This window comes from Triticum aestivum, chromosome 3B (assembly GCF_018294505.1).
Source record: "Triticum aestivum cultivar Chinese Spring chromosome 3B, IWGSC CS RefSeq v2.1, whole genome shotgun sequence".
Lineage (NCBI taxonomy): Eukaryota > Viridiplantae > Streptophyta > Magnoliopsida > Poales > Poaceae > Triticum > Triticum aestivum.
In genome coordinates this window covers 262,699,418-262,709,074 of record NC_057801.1, presented here as the reverse complement: position 1 = coordinate 262,709,074, position 9,657 = coordinate 262,699,418, and the positions used below count along the sequence as shown (strand labels likewise).

General features: G+C 52.3%; 1 protein-coding gene across 1 annotated transcript; it reads right to left on the bottom strand.

Moving 5' to 3' along the window:
- Nucleotides 1–441: 441 nt before the first annotated feature.
- On the bottom strand, nucleotides 442–942 carry LOC123067480 (uncharacterized; the record flags this gene model as incomplete). Its single annotated transcript, XM_044490259.1, has 1 exon — nucleotides 442–942. A coding segment is annotated over one exon (501 nt), but the record flags the coding sequence as incomplete, so codon positions are not given.
- Nucleotides 943–9,657: the final 8,715 nt, after the last annotated feature.

The window sequence follows — 9,657 nt, the reverse complement described above, 5'->3', positions numbered from 1 at the left end:
AGGCCTAACTCGAGACGCCGAACACTCCCTAAGGTATTCGGTCTTTATGATAACGGGCAGAACAACGCCCTAAGCCCCTAGTGTCTAGGTACGGGCTAAAATTTCTGGTGCGGCCGATGCCAAAACGCCAGCCTCCACATCGGTTATGGTGAAAACCGGGGGATGTGAATCAACAAGAGACAGTAAGAAAGGTTTACGCAGGGTCTTAATCTGAAAAGAATCCTTGCGATGGGTCCCTGCTGCACGTATGCGCCTGTGTCTCTGTTGTGTTGTATCCTGGATGGGTGTTGCACGCTGTTCATCTGTAAAAGAGAGGAACTTAGTTTGAAAAGAAATCGTGCAAAAAATGTATTTAAAACAGAATATGAATAAATGAATAAAGTTGAGCTTTTATTGGCTCTTATTGTTCATACGCACGGCCCCTTGTGAAGGGGTATGCGGCTAGGAAGCCCCTAGTTTATTTGTGCCGGACTTGCCTAGCCGTGTCTGGGGTCTTGAGTGACCTTGTAAGGAGATGATGCCTCGTGGACCGGGCATTTTGAGTGTAAGAGACGCGTAGTGCGGTATTGCGTTAAAGCGGGCGAAAGCTTCACGTCCCAATAGTGCTTGATGGCTACTTTTAAATGCGGCGACATGGAAGAGTAGCTTTTCGCGGCGGAAGTTGTCGGGTGAACCGAACACAACTTCTAGTAGTAAGGAGCCCATGGACTTGGCGTAAGGGCCTGGCGTCACTCCTTTGAAGGAAGTGCTACTAGGGCGAATTCTAGTAGGGTCTATCCCCAACTTGCGGATTGTGTCCGGATATAGCAGGTTTAAATCACTGCCGCCATCCATTAGGACTTGTGTAAATTGTAGTCCGTCGATTATAGGATCCAATATCAGAGCAGTCCATCCTGCATTTCGAACACTTCTGGAGTAATCCAGATGGTCGAAAGTAATTGGTTTTGACATCCAGTCTCGGGATTCCGCTGGGGTGGACCGTGCGGCATGCGCTTTGGTAGGTGCCGCCCTATTTTTCCTTGTTATCACTTGGAGTGAATTCACTGTTTTGACCTGTTGTGGGAAGTTCTTTTGTTGTCCGGCACTCTGCTTGTGGGATTCGTCATCGTCCTCGCTCGGTGTGTCGAGCCCCTAGTGTTCGGCGTTAAGTCGGCCGGACTGCTTGAAGACCCAACAATCTCTGTGGGTGTGGTTTGCAGGTTTTCCAGGGGTACTGTGAATTTGTCATATCCTATCCAAGATTTTGTTTAGGTTGGGTAGCTCGTTACTGTTGTCCTTAAGAGGCAGTGTTTTGCTGTTCGGCCGAGAGCTTTTGAATCCGGCATTGACCGCCGTGTTCTTTGGGCCATTTTCCTTATTTCGGCGCTGATCTTTTCTGCGCCGTGATTTTCCATTTCCATCTTTGATCTCGAATGTACTCGGGTCGCTGGTACTGCATCTTGCCAGCCAGCTGTCTTCCCCCGCGCAAAAGCGGGTCATGAGGCTTGTTAGCGCGGCCATTATTCTTGGCTTTTCCTGACCGAGGTGTCTGGCGAGCCATTCGTCTCGGACGTTATGTTTAAAATCTGCTAAGGCTTCGGCGTCCGGACAGTCGATTATTTGGTTCTTTTTAGTGAGGAACCTGTTCCAGAATTTGCACGCTGACTCTCCGGGCTGTTGAGTTATGTGACTTAAATCGTCTGCGTCCGGAGGGCGGACATAAGTCCCCTGAAAATTTTCTCTAAACACGTCCTCGAGCTCTTCCCAACTTCCAATTGTGTTTTCTGGGAGGCTTTTGAGCCAATGCCGAGCTGGCCCTTTGAGCTTGAGGGGTAGGTATTTTATGGTGTGGAGATCGTCTCCTCTAGCCATATGTATGTGTAGGATGTAATCCTCAATCCAGACTCCGGGGTCTGTTGTTCCGTCGTATGCCTCTATGTTTACGGGCTTGAATCCCGCTAGAAATTCATGATCCAGCACCTCATCGGTGAAACATAGTGGGTGTGCGGCGCCCCTGTATTTAGGTGTGCTGTTATCTTCGGACACTCGGCCTGTTGTGTTGCTTTCTGGGGCCCTCTTTTTTGGCCCATAAATGGACCTGACCGTGCCATCCTTTTTGCAAGGATCTTTATGTGTGTCATGTGCCGGCTTGTGTGCGGCGCCGCTTGCCGCTTTTGGCCTGTCATCTGGCCATCTATCCGCCCAGGCGGCCTCTTTTCTTTTTGATTGTGGTGGCTCTACGGCCTCCTCATCGAATTCGGGCAGCATCTTGCGCTTCGGGTAGCTCTTTGCTTGGTGACTATTGACATATTTGTCTGCGGTCTTGAGTGCTTTGCTCCACCTCATTCTGAGTACGTCTTCCACTGTTTTGAGCTTCCGTTTCTGCTTCTTCAAACTTCTTGCAATGGCGACGAGCCTTTTGTGAAGGTTCTTATGCTCCGGTGGTGTGTCCGGCGTGAGATCGTCTGGACTGTTGTTTTCACCGAGGATGGGTTGGTTGTCCGATTCATCCTATTCGGATGGTTGCTTGGTTGCATGTTCGTCGTCCACTGTTTTGCCCTGCTCTACGGCTGGGTCATTATGGGTGTTGTCGTTATCGAGGCGGGACTTTGGGCGGCACTTGCGTCGTCGTTTTGGTTGTTTTTCAAGGGGATTATCCTTCGCCACGTCCCGTTTTTCCTCGTTATCGCTTCCTTTTGGTGTTTGCACCATGTATATGTCATGAGTTGAGGTGGTTTTCCATTGCCCAGTAGGCGCTGGTTCTTGGCCGTCTCCGGCATCGTCGTCCATACCGTCGATGTCTTCGGAGTCGTAATCTAGCATGTCGGTTAGATCGTCGACAGTGGCTACAAAGTGGGTGGTGGGTGGGCTTTGAATTTCTTCGTCGTCCGCATCCCAACCGTCCTGACCGCAGTCCGGCCAGGGCTCTCTTGATAACGAGAGATACTTTAGCGAATTCAGAATGTTGCCAAAGGGTGAGTGCTGAAAGATGTCCGCGGCGGTGAACTCCATGATCGGCGCCCAATCGGATTCGATTGGTAGGGGCGCAGGAGGTTCGGAGTCCGGCGAGGAGTCCGGCACCTCGGAGTCACGAGCTTTACAAGGGACAAAGTCAGTATTCGGCTCCATCGCCGTAGAGGTTGCAGCCCCCGAGGCGGTGTCTAGCCACCCGTCCTCGATCTGCGCGGTCAGCTCCGAACTAAGGATCGGAGCGGATTCATATGCGGCCTCCAGGGCACTGTCCGGCAGCAGAGCTAAATCATGCCCATCATGACAGTGCGGCGCGCTTGGCTGTGACTCGAATCCGTCGAAGACCAAGTTCCGCGGATGTCAGCCGTGAAGTTTAGACTTCCAAATCTGACCTGACGGCCAGGGGCGTAGCTTTCGATCTGCTCCAGATGGCCAAGCGAATTGGCCCGCAGTGCAAAGCCGCCGAATACGATGATCTGTCCGGGGAGAAAAGTCTCACCCTGGACTGTGTCGTTGTTGATGATCGAAGGAGCCATCAAGCCTATCAGTGTCGACACAGAGGAACTCTCAATGAAAGCACCAATGTCGGTGTCAAAACCGGCGGATCTCGGGTAGGGGGTCCCGAACTGTGCGTCTAGGTGAATGGTAACAGGAGACAAGGGACACGATGTTTTTACCCAGGTTCGGGCCCTCTCAATGGAGGTAAAACCCTACTGTCTGTGTCAAAACCGGCGGATCTCGGGTAGGGGGTCCCGAACTATGCGTCTAGGCGGATGGTAACAGGAGACAAGGGACACGATGTTTTACCCAGGTTCGGGCCCTCTTGATGGAGGTAAAACACTACGTCCTGCTTGATTAATATTGATGATATGGGTAGTACAAGAGTGGATCTACCACGAGATCAAGGAGGCTAAACCCTAAAGCTAGCCTATGGTATGATTGTTGTAATGTATGTTGTGTCCTACGGACTAAAGCCCTCCGGTTTATATAGATACCGGAGGAGGCTAGGGTTACACAGAGTCGGTTACAATGGTAGGAGATCTACATATCCGTATTGCCAAGCTTGCCTTCCACGCCAAGGAAAGTCCCATCCGGACACGGGACGGAGTCTTCAATCTTGTATCTTCGTAGTCTTGGAGTCCGGCGGACGATGATAGTCCGGCTGTCCGGACACCCCCTAGTCCAGGACTCCCTCAGTAGCCCCCGAACCAGGCTTCAATGATGATAAGTCCAACGCGTATAGTCTTCGGCGTTGCAAGGCGGGTTCTCCCTTCAAGTTCCATGTACCTGCCGAACAGTGTCCGGCTTCATCATAAATACTGTGCTTCTTGGCTTCTACGCCCAATAATGGCCTTCTTCCACGCGTCGCACGAATGCGAAAAGCCAGGGTGTTTTTATACTTCACCCCCTAGTCGTGCGAGTCATCCGCCTACAAAAGAGGCAAGAATCCAGATCCAAACCACATCATCCTCCTTCCGTGAATACTTCCTCGGAGCGCCTTTGACCTAAAAATCCATTCCATCATGGACCGTCGATGCGGCTCCTCTTCTCGCGCTCCCAGCCCACCGCCAGGGGATTGGAGGAGGTGCTCTGTTCCACACAACGAGCTAGTCAAGCTCCAAGCGGGGGGATATCTCCCTCTGGCCTTCATGGTCCCAGTTCGAACCGGGTTGGCCACCTACCAAGGTGGGAAGCAAGCGGAGGCTACCCCAAGTCCCAACAAAGGAGAGCGGGTATGCTTCGTCCCCTATCTGATAAGGGGACTCGGATTTCCAATACATCCGTTTCTCCGCGGGCTCCTGGAGTTCTACGGACTCCAGCTCCATCACCTTACGCCCGCCTCTGTCCTGCATATCGCGGGCTACGTAGCTCTTTGTGAGCTATTCCTGGGCATCGAGCCCCATTTTGCACTGTGGAAGAGGCTGTTCTGCCTCGTACCTCGTTCTCACGAGGGATCTATATATCAAGTGGGCGGCGCCGAAATATGGCGCATTGCCGGGACCAGATACCCATCCGGTACCCCCAAGAAGGCGTCCGAAGACTGGCCTTCGGAGTGGTTTTATATAGAAGACGCTTCGCTGCCGGACCCAGTCCGGATTGGCCTCCCGGAGTTCAGTGTTGCTCCTCGGAAGAAACGCCTCAGCTGGCGCCCGCGGAGCCCCCGTTTGGAGGAAGACAAGAGCGTCCATTATCTGATGGGCCGAATAAGATTACTGGCCCACTCCGGATTGACCATGATCGGAATCATGGCAATATGCATCATGCGGGGAGTACAGCCGCTGCAATACAGGGGCCACCCCATGTGGGATTTCAACGGGGAGGACGACGCCACCCGCCACGGCCGCAAAGGACCGGATTCGACCGAGGACCTGGTGCAGATCCTGTCCGGTCTGTACAAGGGGGAAAAGGAGGATTTCCTTCGAACGAACCCCTTGAATGGGTTTTCTATGAACAACCCTAGAGGCTGGGTAAGCGAACATTTTTAAGGGCTCAACCCATGCTTTCGAAGTTTAGGCTTCTTACATTACGTCTTCGGTGCAGGAACTGCGCCGGATTGTGGAGGACATGATAAGTCCGGCTCCGCAACCTGAGGATCCAGGGAGATCCAAAGATCCGGCCTCCGAAGAGGATCCGGATATCAAGGTGGAGCTGATCGACGGGTTGTTTTACAAGCTCAGCATGGACAATGCTTTGGTCGCCATTACGGCGGACTACCCCGGATTATATCCGGCTTCCCAGGTGATTGTGACTGGGGTTTGGACACCATTATCTCTTCCTTCCCCATTTCTGACCTTCGCGAACGATGGTGTTTTACAGGAAGCACCTTCAAGGCGGGAAGCCGAGCCCGCGGCGGCTGACCAACAAAGGTCAGTCTGGACCAGCAGGCGGAAAAGGAGCGCGGTACGGACTGAAACGTCGCCGCAAAGGTATAGCTCGTATTTTAAATATTCAGAGCAACGTTCCTAGGAAGCGTCTGAGTGCTCATGATCCTTTATAGGAGAAAAAGCGCCCGCCGGACTGCGGGCGTAGAGGTTGCCAATCCAGCCTATGCCGGCCAGGCTCCAGCGCCTGGTCAGGAGGGGGAGGCAAGCGCAAGGCGCGGGCCGGATACTCCTCCAACGGAGGATGCCGACCGACTGTCCACCACCAAGTCTGAGGTGGAGAGCGCCATGAACCACAAGCGCCGCCGGACAGTATTTCGTGAAGCGTGCTTTTCCCCTGAGGCGTTGGACGCCTTCAATGCGGGGGACGCGCACCTCCATGCCGCTCAAGCTGGTTTTACCAGAGCCACGGAGCAGTATGTGAAAGACATACGGGTAAGGGAATTTTAATGGTTATATATACCAGTAGCCCCCGAGACTTAAAGTAGTTATGTTAACTGATTTAAGGATCATTTGAAACGCAGGCTCTTACCGAGAAGAATGCCCAGCTGTCTCAGGAGCTGCAAGAATGCAAGGCCCAGCTTGAGGCCGCACTTGCTGCCGCAGGAGGAAGCGCAGAGACCCCTCCTGGTAACACATTTTTATTAATAAATATAAGCACTGTGCGGCGTGCGCGCAAGTCTAATAGTGACATTGCAGGTGCCGCCGGACAAGATCTGGACCGGCAAGAATTGCTGTGCTAGCTAAAGGCCGGCGAGAGGGTGCTGAATAGGGTGCAGCAAGAAAGGAACAAGCTCCAGGATGCCAACGCCAAGCTCGGAGAAGAGCTGAAAGGCGCTCGGGCCTAGTTGTCCGGCTCCGTTAAGGAGAATCAGCGGCTTCATCGCGGCATCTATAGTAAGTGCTTGAACGAACTCCTTTGAAAAGAAGAGTCCGGCGAGGAAGTCGATTGACAGAATATGTCTTGTAGGTATACTCACAGGTCGCCCTGCAGAGGAGATGCCTGTATCGATGGGTGATCAACTTCCCGAGCTGTTGCAACTGCTCGAACGAGTTCGGCAGGCGATGAGCGTCGTCGTCCAGGCTTTATGGCCAGCCTTCTCCCTACCCGAGGGCCTTGGGGAGCTTGCGGAGAAGCTTCAGGGAGTGCGGCAGCGCTTCCGTTTGTGGAAGATTTCGGCTTGCCGTCAAGGTGCCAGGGAGGCTTGGGCCATGGTGAAGACGCGTTACAAGAAGGCGGATCCCAACCACATGGCCGAAGTTGGACCAGTGGGGCCCGATGGGAAGGAGATCCCTGTGAGTTTAGTATACAGCCAGGTAGAGTTGGCTGCTAAATTTTCCCAACGGGACTGTAAGTTAGACAGCCTGTTAGACGGGATTGAGGAGGAATACAATCAGTAAATTTGACAATGTATATTTTGTTTAAAATGACATGTGAAATGCCTTCTAGCCGGATTGTAGATCGTTTGTCTTTGCCGACCTTTTCGCTTCAACCTCGGGACCCTAGAGTCCGGAGTGTGTCCGAATACCTTTTTGGTTAAGAAACAACCGGGGTATGCATGGAGACCAGGCGTAGGGGTCATGAGTGCTTTATCAGACAAGTGCCCAACTAGTTATGTTATATTACATGGTTAGTAAGAAACATCTTCCAGGGAGAATAGTTCCGTTAAGGGTTCCTTTCCCTGGGAGGCATGCCCTAAAGTGCATGTCCGGACTGCGAAAAAAGCAGAAAAACATCTGGGGGCAGGTAAATAAGTAGGTAAAAAATCATCTTTCAAGTCACCGACCGAATATTCCCTTAAGAACGCTAGCTTTCGGCTTCACCCAGTCTGAGGTACACATCCGGCTGACCCGGCAGTAACAATCGCAGAGGTGCTCCCTTTACCTCCTAGCCGAACAATCGGGAACGTAGGGGTAAGCACAGGAGCCAGGCAACCCAGCTTGGCCAAAACTTAAGTCATATCGATGCATATAATGGTGAGTAAAAGGTACATGTGGAAGCTTGACACATGTGCTGGGCATGAAGCCCTTATAATTGAGCTTCTGGAAAAGAAGCCCCCAGGTATAATGAGTGCGGATGGCACATCAAGTGTACACGAACAATGCGGAAGTAGGCCCGTAGGGGCTCTTTAGTAAAAAGGTTAGGGGAAGAAAGAGAAACAAAATACAGCTGAAGTGTAAAAATTTGAACGGAGGAAGGGGACGAACTCTTAGTCCAGCGCTAGGCATAGAATCTTCGGAGGCGGGCTGCGTTCCATGGGTTTGGCTCGAGTCGGTTATCCGACGCATTTCATAGACGGTACGCTCCGCCGGTCAGGACTTGATCGATAATGAAGGGGCCCTCCCATTTGGGTTTGAGCTTGTCCTTTTTCTTGTCCGGCAGGCGTAGAACTAGTTCGCCAACGTTGTAAGTCTTGGCCCGTACTTCTCTGCTTTGATATCTTCGGGCCTGCTGCTGATAGAATGCGGAACGAGCCTTGGCGACGTCGCGTTCTTCCTCCAATGTATCCAAGCTGTCCTGCCGATCCAGCTCGGTCTCTCTTTCTTCGTACATGCGCACTCGAGGTGAGTCATGAATAATGTCGCAGGGCAGGACTGCCTCTGCGCTGTATACCATAAAAAATGGTGTGAATCCGGTAGTACGGTTAGGCGTTGTCTGCAGCCCCCAGAGTACGGAGTCGAGCTCCTCAACCCAGTGTGTGTCAGATTTAGTAAGTGACCGCACTAGTCTGGGTTTAATGCCGCTCATGATTAGACCATTTGCTCGTTCCACTTGACCGTTGGTTTGAGGGTGATAGACTGAAGCGTAGTCGAGCTTGATGCCCATATTTTTGCACCATGACTTAACCTTGTCGGCCGTGAAGTTCCTACCGTTGTCGGTGATGATGCTGTGGGGGACTCCGTAACGGTGTACTATCCTGGATATAAAGTCTACCACTGGTCCGGACTCTGCCGTTTTGACCGGTTTGGCCTCTATCCATTTGGTGAATTTATCCACCATGACCAATAGGTACCTTTGCTTGTGGGTTCCCCCTTTAAGGGGTCCAACCATGTCAAGCCCCCAGACCGCGAGCGGCCAGGTAATGGGTATAGTTTTGAGGGCGGTGGGTGGCATATGGCTCTGATTAGCAAAGAGCTGACAACCGACGCATCTCTGGACTAAGTCCTGGGCATCTGCCCGGGCCGTCGGCCAATAAAATCCTGTACGGAATGCCTTTCCTACAAGGGCCCGGGCTGCTGCGTGGTGTCCGCCTAGTCCGGCATGAATTTCAGCCAGGAGGTTTCGCCCTTCCTCTTCGGAGATACACCTTTGAAGGACTCCGGTTGTACTTTTCTTATAAAGTTCTCCCTCATGGACCTTGTAGGCTTTCGATCGCCGGACTATGCAGCGGGCCTCATTTTGGTCTTCGAGAAGTTCCTGTCTAAGCAGATAGGCTAGGAATGGTTCTGTCCACGGGGCAATTACTGCCATTATGTCGTGGGCTGAAGGTGTTATGTCATCAGCTGAATCGCCGGTTGGCGCGGTTGTTTCCGGTTTGTCATTTCCGGATTCCCCTTCCCATAGTACGGATGGCTTGAAAAGCCGTTCCAGGAAGATATTTGGAGGGACAGCGTCACGTTTTGCGCCGATGCGTGCTAGTACGTCGGCTGCTTGGTTATTTTCTCGGGCTACGTGATGGAATTCAAGTCCCTCAAACCGAGCCAACATTTTTAGGACATCGTTGCGATATGCTGCCATTTTCAGATCCTTGGCGTCAAAGTCTGTGTTTATTTGGGATATTGCAAGGTTTGAATCCCTGCGCACCTCTAGGCGTTGGATGCCCAT